The 19,715-nt window shown below is 44.0% G+C and overlaps 1 protein-coding gene across 8 annotated transcripts in view; it reads left to right on the plus strand.

The window, feature by feature from the left end:
- The window catches only part of ATP2B3 (ATPase plasma membrane Ca2+ transporting 3), a 469,026-nt gene that overhangs the window by 197,277 nt on the left and 252,034 nt on the right, over positions 1–19,715 (plus strand). For all 8 annotated transcript variants that reach the window (XM_073600159.1, XM_073600154.1, XM_073600156.1 and 5 more), the window contains exon 3: positions 4,263–4,601. In XM_073600159.1, coding sequence (XP_073456260.1) covers positions 4,400–4,601 — 202 coding nt within the window. In that variant the 5' untranslated portion in view covers positions 4,263–4,399. The remainder of the gene's footprint in view (positions 1–4,262; positions 4,602–19,715) is intronic.

A 19,715-nucleotide genomic window follows, 5' to 3' on the forward strand; every position in this document is an offset into this window, starting at 1 on the left:
TGCTATGGGTTAGAAGCATTGCAGCCAGTCATGAAACATGGTACCTGACGTAGGCGACGGGTCCTCCAGTAGCAAGGGGATCAATGATCTGGTTCCATCCCTAGTGGTCCTTTTCCTGAAAGTATCTGGGACTGAACCCACGGTCCAGAGACCTCAAGTACCGGGCCGCATGCTATGGGAAAGTTGAAAGAGTTAAGTGCATGCATGAGGTCCATGCTAGGTGCACAGCGGGACTCCATTCTGTCACTGGGAGCGGGGTGGCAGAGGTACGTTGGACTGGTGAAGGCACGGGCACTGCAGTGTCCCTCCCAAGTGCAGCATACAATGAAGACTGTGTGTAGTGACATGGGACAGCACTTTCTACAGAGCGACTCTTTGTAATTACCTACTGCACACACATAGTTCAGGGCTCATCTGTAAGCCAGGAAACTGCCATAATGTTAGACTTTGACATTAACACAGTCCCTGCCTGGTCCCGGGCATTGGTGAGCACGTGCAGGTGAGAGGTACATCTAAGTTCAGGGCAAGTGGCTCACCCACAACTTGGCGTAGTCAGCAGGATATGCAGCGTAAGCCCCGCCCACAAGCTATCTATAAGGTGGATTCATCCCAATGACCACAAATGTATGGAGCTTTCTTCTCAGTGATCATCACAGTGATATCAGCAGGGGTTCCCTGAGCCTGGAAATTTATTTCAAGGGTTCCTCCATGTAGATAAGGTTGAGAAAGGCTGCTTTAGAGTATCACATCTGAACACAAATGCACGCCACACTTTTCAGATATTTATTTGAAAAAAAAACTGAAAACCATTTATTATTTTCCTTCCACTTCACAATTATGTACCACTTTTTGTTGGTTTATCACATAAAATCCCAACAAAGTACATTTACGTTTTTGGTTGTAACATGACAAAATGTGGAAAAGTTCAAGGGGTATTAATACTTTTTCAAGGCACTGTATAATCTTCTGGAAAATTTCCTTTTGAATTGAATGGTCCGGCGACAGGGTCTCTTTACAGCCCAACTCCAGGCAGCGGAGAAGACAAAACTCTTTCAGGTTCTCCATTGTTGTCTGTGTCCCCACTGAGACAAAAATCAAGTGTAAAAATCCCGACAGGAACACAGATTGCATTGAAAACCAGAAAATAGCTCTACGCCTTCCCTACTCTATCCAAGATTATAAAAAAAATACATTTTCTGTGCATTAAGACAGAATCCACAAACAACCTTTTTTTTTTTTTCTTCAAAGCAGCGTACCTAAAGGCTTACAGCCAAGAAAGCATTGCTAACCAGAGCAGCGTGTTTTGTTTTCTTGACTTTATTGGCTTTGTCAATAGATATCTATGGTTGGCTGTGAATTCTCTGTACAACAGCAGAAGGCTTCTACAGAGCAGCTTGGAGGTATTTTCTTGCATAATAGCAGGCTGCTTCTGCTTTGCTCTGTGATTTCTCCCTGAAGCAGCTGCACCTGATCAGTGGAGCAAAGAAGTGAGGGTTTCTATTCAGCACGGGAGATGTAACCCAAAATAATCCACACCTACCAGCCATTTGTCTTTAATTAGTTTGTAATCTTTCAGTAGAGACATGCTTAGCACACCTGCAACATAACAGATGTTGCTGAACTACAAGACCTGGCAAGCTTTTCCAGTCTTCTTCTATGCCCACACCTTCAGATCCCCAACTACCCTAGAACCACGCAGAGAAGACATAGGTGGTGTATCTGGATTTTGCAAAAGCATTTGACACAGTTCCCCATAAACGTTTACTGTACAAAATAAGGTCCGTTGGCATGGACCATAGGGTGAGTACATGGATTGAAAACTGGCTACAAGGGCGAGTTCAGTGGGTGGTGATAAATGGTGAATACTCAGAATGGTCCGGGGTGGGTAGTGGGGTCCCCCAGGGTTCTGCGCTGGGACTAATCCTATTTAATTTGTTCATAAACGACCTGGAGGATGGGATAAACAGTTCAATCTCTGTATTTGCGGACGATACTAAGCTAAGGAGGGCAATAACTGCTCCGCAGGATGTGGAAACCTTGCAAAAAGATCTGAACAAATTAATGGGGTGGGCAACTACATGGCAAATAAGGTTTAATGTAGAAAAATGTAAAATAATGCATTTGGGTGGCAAAAATATGAATGCAATCTATAGACTGGGGGGAGAACCTCTGGGGGAATCTAGGATGGAAAGGGACCTGGGGGTCCTAGTAGATGGTAGGCTCAGCAATGGCATGCAATACCAAGCTGCTGCTAACAAAGCAAACAGAATATTGGCATTAAAAATAGGATCACCTCCAGAGATAAAACAATAATTCTTTCAATCTACAAGACTCTGGTCGGGCCGCACCTAGAGTATGATGTCCAGTTCTGGGCACCAGTCCTCAGGAAGGATATACTGGAAATGGAGCGAATACAAAGAAGGGCAACTAAGCTAATAAAGGGTCTGGAGGATATTAGTTATGAGAAAAGGTTGCAAGCACTGAACTTATTCTCTCTGGAGAAGAGACGCTTGAGAGGGGTTATGATTTCAATTTACAAATACCGTACTGGTGATCCCACAATAAAGATAAAACTTTATCACGAAAGGGAATTTAATAAGACACGTGGTCACTCATTAAAATTAGAAGAAAAGAGGTTTAACCTTAAACCACGAAGAGGGTTCTTTACTGTAAGATTGGCAAGGATGTGGAATTCCTTTCCACAGGCGGTGGTCTCAGCGGGGAGCATCGATAGTTTCAAAAAATGTAGGTAGGGTTTCCCCCTCATCCCTTTAAACTTGAACACATAGGAATTACACAGGTTCTGAGGCTAATTTAAAGCAGATAAGGCACCAAGTGAGTTTAATTACCACCTTAATCAGCCAATCCCATGTGTTCGGGTTTAAAGGGATGAGGTGGCAACCATAGACACAGGAAGATGTTAAAAAGGAATATATTTTAGATACTCTGGCAATCTCATGTCCCCCTTCCTCCCTCTGTTACCTGTCCTTACTAAAACCTTAATTTCCTCTGGGTCTGGATCAGCCCCAGGCATTTTTCTGGTGGTCCTCTCGTGGTTTCTCGCGCACTTTTTGTCCACCTGGTCTTTTCCAATGTGGGCTGCCATCCATGAAATGCATGAGGCCCTGTGTTAAAAGTTTTTCCACGATCTCCAGCTCTGGCACTGGATTTTTTACCTCCGTTGCACTTCTACCTATCCTTTTCAGAAAATGCCCTTTGAACACATCTGTCAACACTCTCCAGGGTCACCAATCCTCATCTTCACCCTCTATGTATCTCTAAGTCATTGAGCATCCCCTACTTCCCTCTCTTATGTGACTCAGTGGGAGTGAGACTTGGCGCCTGAGATTGACCTGGTGCACTGGAGCCTCTGATTTCCCAGGTCAAGGTAAAGGAAAGATTTAAGTCCAACGCTGTCTTCCAGAAAGGCTTGCTACAAGTGACAGTCTTTCCCTTTGCAAGTTCCTGACCATGCTAAAGTACTCACACTGTCCTCTTTGGTCTCGCTGCTTCCTAGGTAAGATTCCTTTCAAGTCTGAATGCTGCCAAAATCCTCCCAGGCCTGCCCGAGCCCCACCCTGAGGCAGAGCCCACCCCCCGGCAGCGGTTCTCCTCAAGGGCCACCGACAGTCTCCTCAGCTCTCTGTCTTCCACCCGACTCCCTGCCAGCATGACTCATCCATATTTAAGGACTGGCTCACTGCCTGGGGATTGGCTGAGCTCCCTTAAGTATGCAGCTCAACCCTCCTGGCCTCCACCCTTCAGCTTCCAGAATGTTCTCCAACCTTCCAGAACCAGGGGAGGCACCAGGGACCTGCCTGTATGAGTCATCCAGCCACGAACCATAGTAAACATTTGACCCAGATCAGAGACTCATTTTACCACAAGCTAAAATATAAATTTGCCTGCACTTACATTTGTAGCACCCTCTAGTGTGCCATTAGTGTAAGTACTGTCCCTTGTGCTAATCTTTTACCTAAACTTCGGCTACAATTTAAACTTCTGAGTGATTCACAACCTATGGTTCTTCAATGTTGCCAAATGAGGTGATATTTTAGCTGGGAACATATTCAGGTGTTGATCCAACTTGAAGTGTTCGTGGGGGAAGCTGATTTGAAGTTGATTATGGCAGGAAGGAGTATTTTAAAAGCTAACCAGTTCTATCTATGCATATCATCCTAAAGTCTTAACTTTGTGTGAATTGGTTATGTGACTAGTGATGGAGCTTTCTTATCATTTTATTGCTTTGTCTTTTTTTGCAGGCCCATCATCTATCCGGCACACCCACTGATACCAAGCCTGAAGACTGTGGCCACCAGTTTTGGAAAACAAAACACACGCACTCACTCACACTGATACCTACTCTCCTCGGCCAGGAAATAACATCAAGCGAGTCAAGATGGGAGATTTGAACAGTTCAGTGGATTTTTACCCAAAGAACCAGCGGAGAGAGCAGAATCATGCCGGAGGCTTTGGCTGCACTTTACAAGAGCTGCGCTCTCTCATGGAGCTGCGAGGAGCAGAGGCCATTCAAAAAATACAAGATAGTTATGGTGACGTCCATGGCCTATGTAGGAGACTAAAGACTTCCCCAACTGAAGGTAAAGTCCTCATTTCAAATACAGTTGTAATCAACCTAATTATGCATTCTCAGTACAAAGTACAACGTATGTAGAAGGACAATATATGGCTGGATGGTGAGACCAAAGAGTGAGCAAACGGCAAACTCAGTCTGTGTAATAGTACTGGGGGAGTGTGCACATGTGGTCATGTTGTTATTTTGAGATTGGACATCTATATCTCATGAGCTTCTCAGTGCCCTCACATGTCTTTTACAAAAAGTTGAGGTGCCCCTTGGCCAACAGAGTCAGTCTAGCACCTATGGTATTGATCATAAGCTTGTCATAGGAAAACATCAGCCGCACTCCAATTAGCTCGTATTGCAGTATTTTTAAAAATCGGTGCATTGACTGCATACAGTGATATCTCCAACCCCATACCAGCCTTCCTTAACGCGTTTTACCACTCCTGGCTTGCTCACATGGAAGTGAAAACCTGCATCACCGTATGTCAGTGATCTCCAAACTGTGGATGCGGACCTTTGTTTGCCTTTACCTGACCCTTGGGGTACTATTCCACCAAATGACACCAATGATGGGGCATCATTCCTCCCACAGATGCCATCATTGTGGCACTATTCCTCCCACTGATACCAATGATTGGGCACTATTCTTCCCACTGACAACAACAGTGGGGCAATATTCCTTCCACTGGCACCAACAATAGGGCACTAATCCTGCTGTTGACATCATCCATGGAGCACTATCCCTCCCATTGATGTCAACAATGGGGTACTATTTCTCTCATTAAAACCAATGAGGTGGCATTGTTTATGCCCATTGGTCACAGTCTGGCCCCCCTAAAGCCTTCAGACTTTCTAAACAGGCAACACACTGATTATTAAAAAAATATTGCAAGAAGAGCTAATTGGAGTGTGGCTGATTTTTTCCTCTTGTCAATAAATAGTGGAGACGGACTGTAATGGTCAGCACCCAAGTTGTATATGTGCAAGAAAGGCCATTCTTGAGCTATGGATCTGTATGTGGTCAAGTGGGGTGGAAAACGTAATCTTTGTTTATCGTGCAGCTTTTTCTTTGTTACCTTCATGATCGGGAGGGTTGGATGGCAAAAACCACATCATTCTATTAAGATTCAGCCACCTATATGTGAAGCCAAGTTTGGCCACTTCATTTTGTGTATATAACCAGCTTTAGTCTGCAACTGGATGGTTATATCAGTTTAGTTCATGACTATTTCTGAAATGTCATGTTTATAGAAATTTAGTCTGTGTTTATATGATATTATAAGTTTAGAACAGCCTTTCTCAACCTTTATGGGAGCGGAACCCTTGAAATAATTTTTAGGCCTCATTGGCACCTGTTACATTTGACTTCATTGTCTTTCAAAGCCTGTTTTCTAGGGGGTTTATTGAAAATTTCAAAGAAACAAAATTGCAAAGAAGTAATTTTCAGGTCTCATGGAGCCCTTGCAAAAACCAATTCATTGATTTTGAGTGGAGAAAAATGCCTCTTACTTTGATAGCTTGTGGGAACAATGTCACTCTTATGCCCTGTACACACAGTCAGATTTTCCGATGGAAACTGTTCGATGGGAGCTTTTTGTCGAAATTCCGACCGTGTGTAGGCTCCATCGGAATTTCCGTAACACAAAATTTGAGAGCTGGTTCTCAAATTTTCCGAAAACAAAATCCGTTCTCATAAATTCCAATTCCGACGCACAAAGTTCCACGCATGCTCGGAATGAAGCAGAAGAGTAGCACTGGCTATTGAACTTCATTTTTCTCGACTCGTCGTACGTGTTTTACGTCACCGCGTTCTTGACGTTCGGAATTTCCGACAAGATTTGTGTGACTGTGTGTATGCAAGACAAGTTTGAGCCAACATCCGTCGGAAAAAATCCATGGATTTTGTTGTAGGAATGTCCGATTGTTTGTACGGGGCATAACAGTGGTGGTGGTCAGAATGTTACCCTTACAGACAGCTAAAAACATCATTGGGTTTATTCAGATGGCTCAGCAAAATGGCATTGACCTCGAAATTATGCAGACACCATCAAATGGGAGGTCAGCCAACTACAGCTCAAGGAATCTCTAGCAACCTCTGGAGGAACCCGAGGGCTCCATGGAACTCTCATTGAGAATGGCCAGTTTAGAATATGACTGGAAAATGATATTAGCGAGTAAGAGCACTGCAGTTAAACAGCAGATGTACAATGTTGTCCTGTGGCTGGATGGGGATGAGTGTCATTTAACTGTTGGTACATATTATAAACATGTCTCAGCCCTAGTTCACACTGACAGCGGGAATGAAATGGTGCGAGTCAGTCCCGACTTCCAGACGTTAATGGAAATCACACCTGAAATTGCCAAAAGTAGTACAGAAACTACTTTTGGGAATCGGTGCAGCGCCACAAAATCGGCGTTGCACTGATTCGGACGGTTCCATTGCGGGCAAATCACATCAATGTGAACCAGAGCTAATTCCCGGAGTAATGGTCCCGGAGGCATGCATTCTTCATGCACATAGATCTCTGGCAATAAACCAAAGAATAAGGTAGTTCTGAACCACTCTTCTGCCTTTTAAGTTACGCTCACACTGCAATGGATTCAAAAGATCATCCACCCCAGTACAATATATGGGCAGGTATACGCCTGTGGCTTTACAATTGAAAATAGTAGTCAGCTGTGGTCAGAATGCAGTTCGTTTCGTTTTGGCTGCCACATTGCAATGATCCGACTATTGACATGTAAGTTGCGTTCTATGACTCACTGCATTCATTTACACCTGTCCTGTTTCTTTAGGGTGATTAAAGCAAGGTAGAATCTAATTTCTTAATAGTACACCTATGCCACCATGTGGAATGCATATAGTTCAGATTTTGAAATCCTATTAATCTGATCATCACACATCTGGAACCATATGTACACATACCAATCAATTAGATTCCCCTGGTGCCCAACCTGTGGCCCAAGGGATGCATGGGGCACTTTGGTACCAGCAGCAAACTCAATCATTCAGTTAGGGTGATTTAGTAATTGCATTCTCCACCACTTTCTAGTCACTCTACACCACCACTTTCCTTATGTGGAATGCATATGGTACAGTTTGAAGTTATATTAATCTGAGTGTAGCGGTACCCCCTGTAGGGGCTGCTGGTAGTGGTGGTCCGCCTCTCACCCCACACAACCAGGCACACAAATCTTCAGACACTCAGTAGTTAAGCAGTCCTTGTACTTTGTTTTTATGTTTTTTTGAGGGGATTGTAACTTGGATGAGGATAGGGTAGATATGGGGTGCCCAGTTGACTGTAAAAATAATATAGGGACTGAGAACTATATACCTCCAGCATGTACAACTTCCTCTCTTCCACCAGAAAAAACTTGCTTGCAGACTGTCACTCCCAGTACCAGCTAGCACTGAATTGCAGGACTGACACTGGCTCAGCCAGGCCCAAAGCAAAAATGCCCCTTGCAGACAGGGACCGCAGGCCCCTATGGTGTAGCAAAAATGGTAGTCCCAGTGCTAGCTGTCCCACATGGCTACTGATCCCAGTACAACCTCTTCAGGCCCTGCCAGCCCTCCTGGCTGCCTCTTTCCACTTCCCGTGCCACCACAGTCCCCTCCACTGGCTCTGCATCCATCCCAGACTGCTTGCACCCAGTCCTCTCAGGCTTGCCTCCTAGTCCTTCTGACTTTGTGTCACTCACCAGCCCTCTTGGCTGCACCTCGTTGTTCCTCCTAGAGACTTGCCTGACAGTGTTCTCCTGCTGTCCTCTCCTTGCTCCCGTGCCACCTGTCCAGGACACCTCTGTGTGTCTTGAGAGGGTCCTGTCCACACCCAAGCCCAGGCCCAAGGTCACCCAAGGTCACTGGGGAGCTCCCTCAAAGGCCACCGACAGCCTAACACTTCATTTCCAGCTTCCCCCGGAACAACTCCTCCCCAGCTGGGCTGAGGCCTGCCCCCTGCCAATCCAAGTTGGGGATCGGTCAGAGCCCTCAGAATACCCTAGATAGCTCCACCTCACCTCTCCTCCTATCTTTCCAGAAGGTTCCAGCACGTTCTGGAAATAAGTGGGAGGTCTCAGTGATGCTGCCTGTGAGTGATTCAGCTCCCCCTGGATTTCTGCCAACCCAGAAATGAAAACAAGCAGGCCTGGCTGCCAGCCAAGCCTTCATAAATTTGCCTACACTGACAAAAAAACTCTCTAACACCTAGCACACTAGAGGGTGCTACACTGAGCATCAGGTCCCAGCAGCCAGTAGTGAGAGCAACGACTTGCAAAGGGGCTGTAAAGGTAGTGATCTCCAGCATTCTCATATAGCAGATCCCCAGTCTCTAACAGACTCCCCCCCCCCCTCCTGGGGATATCAGGAGCCACAGTTGAAGCCCCCTATATCTAGTAAGTTGACCACCACTGATTTAGATCATGCAGGAGACTTTAGTGGTGGTTACATGACCTCATTTTCATAATGTTTGGTAACCAAATGAATAAATTCATAAATAAACTAATTTACAGAGCAAATCCAAAATAACCAATTGGCTGATATAATGACTGGTGGGAACGTCACATGACTTCATGCATTTCAAGCATGTCTATTACAGAGCAAGGCTGGGCACTGGCGTGTCTATAATCTGTAAAGTGGGTATTTTCAAGCCAGCTGGCTGAGAGCATTTTGTGTGTGAGTAAAGAGTGGCATGACTAATATCAGTTATCGCTCTTTGGATTGTATATTCGCATTGTTTCAAACTGCAATTAAAGAATTCTATTGTAGGTTAAAGAGAACCTGTATTGCAGAAAAAAAAAAAAAAAGACAAATAGAGGACAAAGGACTAGTCACCAATATTGCCTGTGGGCTCCCTGCAACAGATCTTTCTCTAGTACTGACTTACCATGCCTAGTGCCGTACTTTGTCTATGTGTTGAGGCGGCCATCCTGGTAGAGGAGCAGCTATTTGCGTCATATCAGAGTTTGATGACCTGATATGATGATGATGATGATGGAGTAATCGAGCAGCAGCAGGATAGGTGGCGGAAGCACAGATCAACAGAATGGATGTAGCAGAAGCAAGGAGATCCTTGCACTGCCAGTCCTCAGGTACAACTTGCTCTCCAGCAAGGAAAACAGTGAGCAGCAAAGTAGTGACATCACCGAATTTCACTCCAAATCTAGTGAGACTAGCAATCAGAGGCAGCAGCAGTACCTTAGATCAATGTTTCTCAACTCCAGTCCTCAAGTGCCTACAACAGGTCATGTTTTCATGCTTAAGCCCCGTACACACGATCTGATTATCGGACAAATGATCGTCCATTTTTATTTGCATGCTAATCTCACGTCGAATCTGATGAGTTTACTAAAGTCACGAAAATTCCCGTACGACAGAATAAAAATTCGGCAGTGATGTCATGTGTTGTAATGCATTTGTATTGCATTTTCGAACGATAACTGTACTGATTAAATTAAATCGTACGATCTGGCATCGTACAGAAAAATTTCCGTGCATGTCCGATAAAATAATATAGGATGAACTGTCCTGATCGGCTCTCGAAAGCTCTGTACTAACGATCCGATTATTGTACGATCGATTCAAATGCGGCATTTTTCGTATGATTTTCGGATCGTGTGTATGGGGCTTTACCATTATTTTGCACAGGTGATTTGATCACTGCCTTAGTAATTAACACAGCCGTTTCATCTGAGGGAAATCCTGGAAACATGACCTGTGGGGGTACTTGAGGACTGGTGTTGAAAAACATTGCCTTAGATGATCTCACAATGCAGAAATACAGCAATGAGCCTCAAGGCACAGAGAGCGCACTGATTTTTTTTCAGGCGGAATTCAAGACAAAAAAGTATTTTTTTTCAAATTGCTGCTTAGGCACAATTACTGTGTCTACAGTAGATGTCCCGTATAACATAGCAAATCTTCACTTTATGAGTTCAGGTCTACTTTAACCTCTTCCCGCCGACGTCTCACTGAGAGCCCCGGGCCCCGTACTAACGATCAGGACCCGGATCTCTCTATTCAGGGTCACCTGATCGCTGTGGTAGCCTCTGATTGGCTACCACAGTGGTGATCAGTCACTGTGAAGCCTTCCCCTGTGTTTTTCTCTTTGTGAATGGAGAGGAAAGATACAATGTAATTTTTTTCCTCTCTGCAAAGAAAGACTAATGCCCCGTACACACGGTCGGACTTTGTTCGGACATTCCGACAATAAAATCCTAGGATTTTTTCCGACAGATGTTGGCTCAAACTTGTCTTGCATACACACGGTCACACAAAGTTGTCGGAAAATCCGATCGTTCTGAACGCGGTCACGTAAAACACGTACGTCGGGACTATAAACGGGGCAGTGGCCAATAGCTTTGATCTCTTTATTTATTCTGAGCATGCGTGGCACTTTGTCCGTCGGATTTGTGTACACATGATCGGAATTTCCGACAACAAGGTCCTATCACACATTTTCCATCGGAAAATCCGACCGTGTGTACGGGGCAAAAGAGTATAAAAAAAAAAAAAAAGATACAAAATAAAAACTAAGGAAAAAATACATAGATCAAGGTGTGATCTAGGTCAGTGCCAGGGTTAGTGTTTGAGTCAAGTAAGAGTCAAAGGTCAGGGTCAGTATATTTTGGGAAGGATTTTTTTTTTAATTAGCATCAGTATCAGTTAGTGTCAGTGTGTTTTAGGTAGGACAAAAAACAAAAAAAACAAAATGCACACTATTGCTTTTGGGCTGTACTATGGGTACAAGCAACAACTGACATACACATATGTGGTATCGCTGCGATCGTTAGGAGCAGGAGAATTTATTATTCTTTAGTGGTCGGTTTTAGTAGTAACAAGAAAATTACTGCTAAATTTTTCTAAAATTATATATTTTTTTTTACAATTTTGGACCAGTTTTCCTTTGATAATAAAAAAAAAAAAAAATCAGGAGACATCCAAAATCATTTACTACCAAATGAAAGCACAATTTGTTCTGAAAAAAAACAGGTATAATCCACCTGGATGCATAAAGTAGTTGTGATGATATGTACGGTTTTACTAACATATGTCAAAGTTGCGAAATTGTACTTAGGCATTCAGGTTTGTTTTAACCTTAGTCGTGAAAGGGTTAAACATGTGTCTCCATGATTACCTCTGTACCATTTTAAGTAGCATAGAGAGTTGTCACCTTTTCAGATTTGTAGCAACGGAATTTTGGGCATCCTGTCAAATCATAATACATAATTAAAATATGATGTATACAATTAATTAAAATAAGGCATGAGATATTTTTTTTTCTTTTTCAACTTATTGTACTGTTACATTTCTAGGCCTAAATAATTTACAGTAGTTAGGAAAAATTGTCTAAGAATTCATATAGGCATTCTAAAAATAAGAGTTCAGAGATGCCATTGAAAATAGTCTTTTCCATCTATAGGATGTGCACCAAGGCTCAGGGGTCAATTTTTAGTTAATCAGATCGCCAGATCGGTAAGCAGACTTACAAATTTAGTAAATCATAGGCTATATGTGAGACCATAGTCGGAAGATTGAGCATGTTGTTTTAGCTAATTGGATAAGGTGTAGATTTTGACATTATTGACCTGCCTCTTCACCTCGTCCAATCAGAGAGTGCTTTGCATTCATTGAGAAAATGCAAAGTGTTCCCTGAATGGCGCCTGTGCTGAGTGAGAGATTTCCTATATCAAGTAAGCAGCAAGGCAAATGCTCAGAATGGGACCCAGAAGTTAGTGGAGATCACTATAGTGGTGGTGCCTACTACAGTGATTCTCAGCTTCTAGAGCAGCATTTTCAACCAGAGTTCCTGCAGAGGTAGCTAGGGGTTCCTTGAGGTGTGGCTAACAGACCTCCATATGATGGTGCCTATAGAGTTCCAGGTACATTGCTACTTGACAGAGTCAGCGGCATGATTTCAAGAGTGGCATTGTGGCCACCACTCTATGGGGGGGGGCATTCTTCCCACTGACCACTACCAGTATAAGGGCCTTTTTTTCAATTACCTCTCCAATGGACAAATCTTAGCAGGGGTGTTTCCTGAGACCTGAAAATTCGTTCAAGTGTTCCTTTAAGGTAAAAAGGTTGAGAAAGGCTGTTCTAGAGTGTTCCCACAGGTATGGCAAATACATACTTACACTGGTCAAAGCTGGTCCAATGTAAAAATTGTCATACCTGGAATTCTTCTTTAATGTAAAATGTCTAATGACGAAACGAGCTGTACTTGGCATTAAAGAAATCTAGCACCCAATGGAAAAATATTTTACAAATAAGCAAGAAATAACATACGCTATTTGTGAATGGCACCAGCAGCTCTTGTGTGTACATGTAGGACAACGTATACTCCAAAATCACTGGTCCGTTGCAAACAATCCGAGCCTTGTCTCTTCTTGCAGTTAATCGCACGGCAGGATCAGTTTGTGTTTTATTTCACGCATAGCTTTTAATGACGGCACCCAACCCCCCCTCCCATCCCTATACCTCCTGTGCCCTCGGGGAGGAACTGTAAGTACAGCACGAGACTAATAAGCAGAGAGGGTTTATTAGCAAAGAGAGAGCAGAGCTCAGCTAGAACACCAATATCATAAATTTGTGTAATAAATGACTTACAGAGAGAAAAGAGACATTTCAGACCCTAGGGACCGCCATCAAGGGATGTACACTGTCTGTATAATTCAATGAAAAAATAAGACAAGCAGAACCGATAGCGTCTCCAGTAACAATAAACATGAAAGTGGAGTTGTCTTTAATGTCAACAGGTCCCTAAAGTCTCATGAAAGCCAAGTCTTGATGAAGATGTCTCTTTCTTAAGGATAGTATTTATGGTGGGAGCTGAGCAACAGGTAATCTATGCGCCGCACTAAATCATGGTCCTTATTGCCGCGCTTTATTATCGGCACTGGAGACCGGGGGAATAGATCCGCACTGCTGTATGATGCAGAAACGGCTAAGGAGATACTAATACTGCAGTGACAAATGGCGTAGATGTTTACTAAATTAAATAATATTTATTCAAGGAAAAAGGCTGTCTGCTCGCCCCTCCGGAATTGTGGGGGAGGAGGGGCACTGGTGAAATGCTAGTGTAGTGAGGCAGTAGGCTGCTGTACTTTGGTTTCTCTCTCATGGTCTAATTCAGCGTTTCTCAACCGGGGTGCCGCAGCCTTGTGTGCCATGCAGTATTTTTGCACAGTATCATGCGTTTCCATGGTGCAGGCGGACTAACCACCAGCACCATAGAATTGCATGGTGACAAAGCAGGTCAGGTGGCCTTTAGGGCAACCCCAGTATTCAGAAGGGGATGGGAGTCCACCTCCGTTAAGACCTACATTGTTGAAGCACTAGGAAAGTTCTTTAAATCATTGAAGTAGGAACAAGGGCTAAGGTAGGGTATTTACAGTGGGCAGATATACGAGATCTGAAATTATGATTTTTACCTGGAATTCAAGGTTAATGCATTAGGAACCCCATACTTCCTAACTTTAGAGCTTGAGAAAGGGAAGCACCATGAGTAGTAGACAACATGTGGATCAAAGCGCTCCATGGTGTTATGCTCATCCCGAAAGGGGTCGCTGAGAATTCACCCAGGTATCCCATAATAGCACAGAGGCTGCCAGTCACACGCACAGTCTCATGCACACTGACAACAATGGCTCTGTTTAGCGTAGGAGAGAGTTTAGAGAACAGGATACTCAACAGGATAACAACAGGAACAATAACAGGAGGACAAGCTTCACACTAAGCTTCTCTAAACTGCAGTCACATGTGAAAGTCCAAAATCAGTGCAACTCACATTGTCCCGGTTACGTAAACGGGTAACCCCCGCCCCCTCTGACGCACCGGGAAAGGCATGGGGAAGTCCCCGTGCGTCAGAGGGGGGTGGGGTCACCTGGGTATATCACAGCGTGGCCCCGCCCTCAGGTATATAAGGACTGTCACCTGCGAGGATGCGTCAGATGGTGGAAATTTCTCATGGAGGCGGATAGGTAGCGTTTTTTTTTTTTTTTTTCGTCCGTCGGCAGACGGATAGAAGAAGATGAGTGAACATTTTTTCTTCCAGATTCCGTTAAGCCTCCTGCCCGCAGACCCCCACAACCACCGGGCAAGGGTTGTGGGGATGAGGCCCTTGTCCCCATCAACATGGGGACAAGGTGCTTTGGGGGGCTACCCCAAAGCACCCTCCCCATGTTGAGGGCATGTGGCCTGGTACAGTTCAGGAGGGGGGGCGCTCTCTCGTCCCCCCTCTTTTCCTGCGGCCTGCCAGGTTGTGTGCTCAGATAAGGGTCTGGTATGGATTTTTGGGGAGACCCCCACGCCATTTTTTTTTAAATTTCGGTGCAGGGTTCCCCTTAAAATCCATACCAGTCCTAAAGGGTCAGTTATGGATTTTGAGGGGGACCCCTACACCATCATTTAAAAAAACATTTGTGCAGGGTTCCCCTTAATATCCATACCAGACCTGAAGGTCCTGGTATGGAATTTGGGGGGACCCCACGCATTTTTTAAATTTTGGTTTGGGGTTCCCCTTAATATTCATACCAGACCCAAAGGGCCTAGTAATGGACTGGGAGGATCCCTTGCCCTTTTTTTTCAATGACTTTTATCTGTATTGCCGGGACCCAACAATTCATTATAGCCGCAAGCAGTTTTGTCATTTTGTGCAGGGACAGTTCTAAACACAGGAAAAATGCGCCACTTTACATGCATACTATAGACACCCCCCAGGTACGATATTTAAAGGAATATTTCACTTTTATTTTTTCACTTTAAGCATTATTAAAATCACTGCTCCCGAAAAAACGGCCATTTTTAAAACTTTTTTTTGCATTGATACATGTCCCCTGGGGCAGGACCCGGGTCCCCAAACACTTTATGATAATAACTTGCATATTAACCCTTAAAATTAGCACGTTTGATTTTTCACGTTTGTGTTCTATAGACTTTAACGGTGTTCGTGTGTTCAAACAAATTTTTTGCCTGTTCGCATGTTCTGCTGCAAACCGAACCAGGGGGTGTTTGGCTCATCCCTATTGAAGAGACATAATAAACAGATGTAGCGCAATCCCCCAAAGCTGATTTGGCCCAGGTTCCCTTCCCAAATGCATGTACAAGCAACACAGAACTTGAGCAGTCTCACAGCTCAGTGACCAGGCAAGGAACGTCTTTTTGTGCTCATTAAACGTGCTTGGGGTGCAGGGTGGGCTTGGCTTTGAGATACTCCGAATTTAGCGCGCAAAGAAACCTGAGGACAATCTTTGACTTGTCTACTCTCAACGGGATAATTCCCCTCTTGGCAGACAATAGGGGAACAAGTAACCCTCCAGTTATTTCCAGAAAATAGGACCCCCAGCTCTTACTGAGCTGGGACCTCGCTAAACTCCTGTGGACTTCAGGGGTCCTCTCCTCTTGGACTAGAACCCTGCTGCTCGAGGCCCCAGACTAATTATGCACCAGGGTCCGGCTGAGACCACATAAACATTCAGGCCAAGGGTCTGCCCCTTCCAACCCACTACATTCCAGAATCCACTAGAAGGCAGGGGGAAGTAGTTGAGCTTGCAGCCAGTGAAACCCAGAACAGCCAAAAATAATCACACACTACTCCAATGATTACAGAGGAGCCAAAGAACTACATTTACCTGAACCTCTCTAGCAACCTGTTCTAGGAGTGTGCTACACAGACATAGTTAAAAAAATCTCTTTGTCAGTAGAATGAATAAAAGCCCCAGCCTCAATGGTTGATGATGGAAGGCCCTGTAAGGATAAGAGGCTTTGGACAGCTTGGTCGTACATTCATTTCTATGGCAGACAGCTTGGACACACTGAATCGAAGGCTACTTCGATAGTCTTTTGGGGCATGCTATTTACTGTATAACATTAGTCATGATCTGTGTTTGTTATTGGACTGTACATGGTTGCAGTATTCTGGTAGCCTTCTAAGGCCAGAACAATAGGCAAACTCTCCTATTCCGTGTTTCTTAGTTGATCCTCGTCTTTATTAGTAATGCACAGTAGTTAAATATTAAAAATGTCAGGCAGTCCTGGTGTGCCTTTATCTATTTTTCTTCTGTCCACGACATGAGTTTGTTAGCAAGGCCGACCACCCTCTGGCCTAGCGGCCTATGTAAACATACACAGCCCTAAATACTCCAGTGATTCCAGAGGTATAGTAACTAACCCTTCTACAGCATGGCACAGTTCACATTAAAGAAACAAAATCCTGATTCGTAACGGCAATCGCTTGAAAAAAACAAACAAACATATTACGTTATTCTTTACAAATTTTAATAACTTTTTGTTTGTTGTTCTAATAGGAAAGAACATGGGCCATTTGGCCAAAGATGTCACCCAAGATCCCTGGCTTGTTTTTTTTTCCAAACCAAAGCCAGATTGGGATCTTTCATTTAACCACTTGACCCCCCGGGAGGTTTAACCCCCCACCACCCCCACCCCTTCATGACCAGGGCATTTTTTGCGATACGGCACTGCATTACTTTAACTGACAATTGCAGGGTCATGCAACACTGTACCCAAAATAAAATTTATGTAATTTTTTTCCCACAAATAGAGCTTTCTTTAGTTGGTACAGTGCATTTTTTTTTGCACTATAAACAAAAATATACCGACAATTTTGCAAAAAAAAAATAAACATTATTTTTTTACTTCTGCTTTGAAACATATCCAATAAAAAAAATGTTAAAAAATTAAATTTCTTCATCAATTTAGGCCAATATGTATTCTGCTACATATTTTTGGTAAAAAAAAATCCCCAGTAAATGTGTATTGATTAGTTTGTGCAAAAGTTATAGTGCCTACAAACTATGGTATAGATACTAGAATTTGTACTTATCTATTTAATTTTTTTATACTAGTAATGGCGGTGATCAGCGACTTATAGTGGGACTGCGATATTGTAGTGGACAATTGGACACTAACTGACACTTTGTGGGAACCAGTGACACCAATACAGTGATCAGTGCTAAAAAATGTGCACTGTCACTGTACTAATGACACTGGCTGGGAAGAGGTTAAAAAACTAGGGAAATCAAAAGGTTTACTTTGTACATAGCCAGCGTTTTTGTGTAAACTGTGTGCTGCTTTCACTGAGGAAAGTGATGGATTTTATTCCCTGCTTTGCAGGGACACAAAATCCATTACTTTTTCCTTGTCAGAACGGAGCTCTGCCTTGTTTACATAGGTAGAGCTCCATTATGTGTCTCTGGCCGACGATCAGAGGGTGTCGGTGGACGTCCATTGCCTGGCACCCACAGACCGACTTCTGCTGATTCTGTGATTCTACATAGAACGGTTGCCCTATTGCAGTATATCTGCTATGGGGGGGGGGGGGGGGGGGGTGTTAAGTGGTTAAGCCACATTAAAAGCCCCTCTCCTCAGAGAATTTTTATTTTATTTTTTTTTTTATGTATTGGTACATATCCTACATGGCACTGCCCAGGTGCCAGGGTCTTTTTTTAACAAAAGCTTGCAAGGCCTAAAAAAATGAGATTGGCCTTCCATGGACTTCATTGAGGTTCAGGTTCTATGTTTGGGATTCGTGGACTTCCCACTGGGTTTCTCAAACCTCATGTGAACTGATCTCTGCCTGGTTTGTTCATCACTATCGTAAATATAAAGTGTGGCGTTTGTGGTGTGTTGTGCCCTAACTGTGTTCATAAAAAGTGTGGAGTTGGGGTGTGTTGCGCCCTTATTGTGTATATTGTGACAGTGCGAGACCCTCCAACTGTGAAAATATAGGGGAAAATGACACAGGGTTGATGCGAGGTTCCAGACTATCATTTTTGAGCAGAGAAAGCTGTTTTTGTCTCTCTGGAGTCCGTAAACTTAGATTGGGGTCTGGAGCTTGAAAGTTCTGAAGTATCTTTGGTGGGACGGAACCTTCAATCCCATGTCCGGATTTTACTCAATGCCTGTGAGTACCCAGGTGTGCAAGGTGGTTATATACTCAAGCCTGAGGATAGCTCAGAGCTCCCAGTTTGGGGACAGCTCCCATATTGGAGACAGGGGGTTTTACCCAGGGCTCAGAGGTGCCCCAGCCAGAGGTCAAGAGACAGGAGGTCTCAACCAGAGGTCAGAGGTGTCCCAGCCAGTAGTGAAGAGACAGGAGGTCTCAACCAGTGGTCAGAGATACCCCAGCTAGGAGTGAAGAAACAGGAGGTCTCAACCAGGGGTCAGAGATACCCCAGCCAGTAGTGAAGAGACAGGAGGTCTCAACCAGGGGTCAGAGATACCCCAGCCAGTAGCCAGGAAGTCTCGCCCCAGGAGTCAGGTCGGCTTCTATCGGGGTGTCAGGAGAACCCCTATCTAGAAGCCAGGAGTAGACCATGCAGCAGGGCGCTGTGACTAATTGCTGAGCGAGCTGAGAGAACCAGGAGAGCTGAGCAACACAGTCAGGGGGACTGGTATAAAGAGCAGTGGTGCGGCTGACAAGGGAGCCAGGTGGCTCTGTATTTAAAATTCTTCATACCTCAATGACATTGGAGTAGAAAAAAAAGAGGGGTTTATCTCCCCAGTGTGGACAAAATAGGAGATGTTAGTTATAGCATTTTTTTAAAAGGTTTGCTCTTTTTGCTGAAAACTAAAAAAATGGCTGGCCAGATCTAGACTAGAGATCTAGACCAGGGCTAGACATAAAGTACAACAGTAATGGTTTATTTTATCATTGTCTCAACTGACAAGGCGATAATACTTTCACATCTGCTACTGGCAGGGTTTTTGGGCTGAAGTCCATACTTTCCAACTGTTCTTGTTTAGAAACCGGCCCCCACCCCCATCTCTCGTTCTTTCCGATTTTCGCTGCTTTTACTCTTTTATACAGATGCGTATATATTAACTCTTCTTTAGCTTTAGAAAATATTGGAGTTTTAATTCTTCTAGCAAGAACAGAAATGAAGACCGATAGTCTAGGAAGAAGGTCTCCATGGGTAGGGAAGGATTAATATGTCCCACACGTGAACCATTTAGGGAGGAACTTAACTGATTGCTGCTTGCAAACCAAGCCAGGGAGTAATCTCTGGGGCTTTCTCAACCTTTTCAAGATGGAGCAACCTTTGAAATAACATTCAGGTATCATGAAACCCCTGCTAATTATTATTATATATACAGCTCATTGTTTAATGT

This window comes from Aquarana catesbeiana, linkage group LG09, assembly GCF_042186555.1.
Source record: "Aquarana catesbeiana isolate 2022-GZ linkage group LG09, ASM4218655v1, whole genome shotgun sequence".
Lineage (NCBI taxonomy): Eukaryota > Metazoa > Chordata > Amphibia > Anura > Ranidae > Aquarana > Aquarana catesbeiana.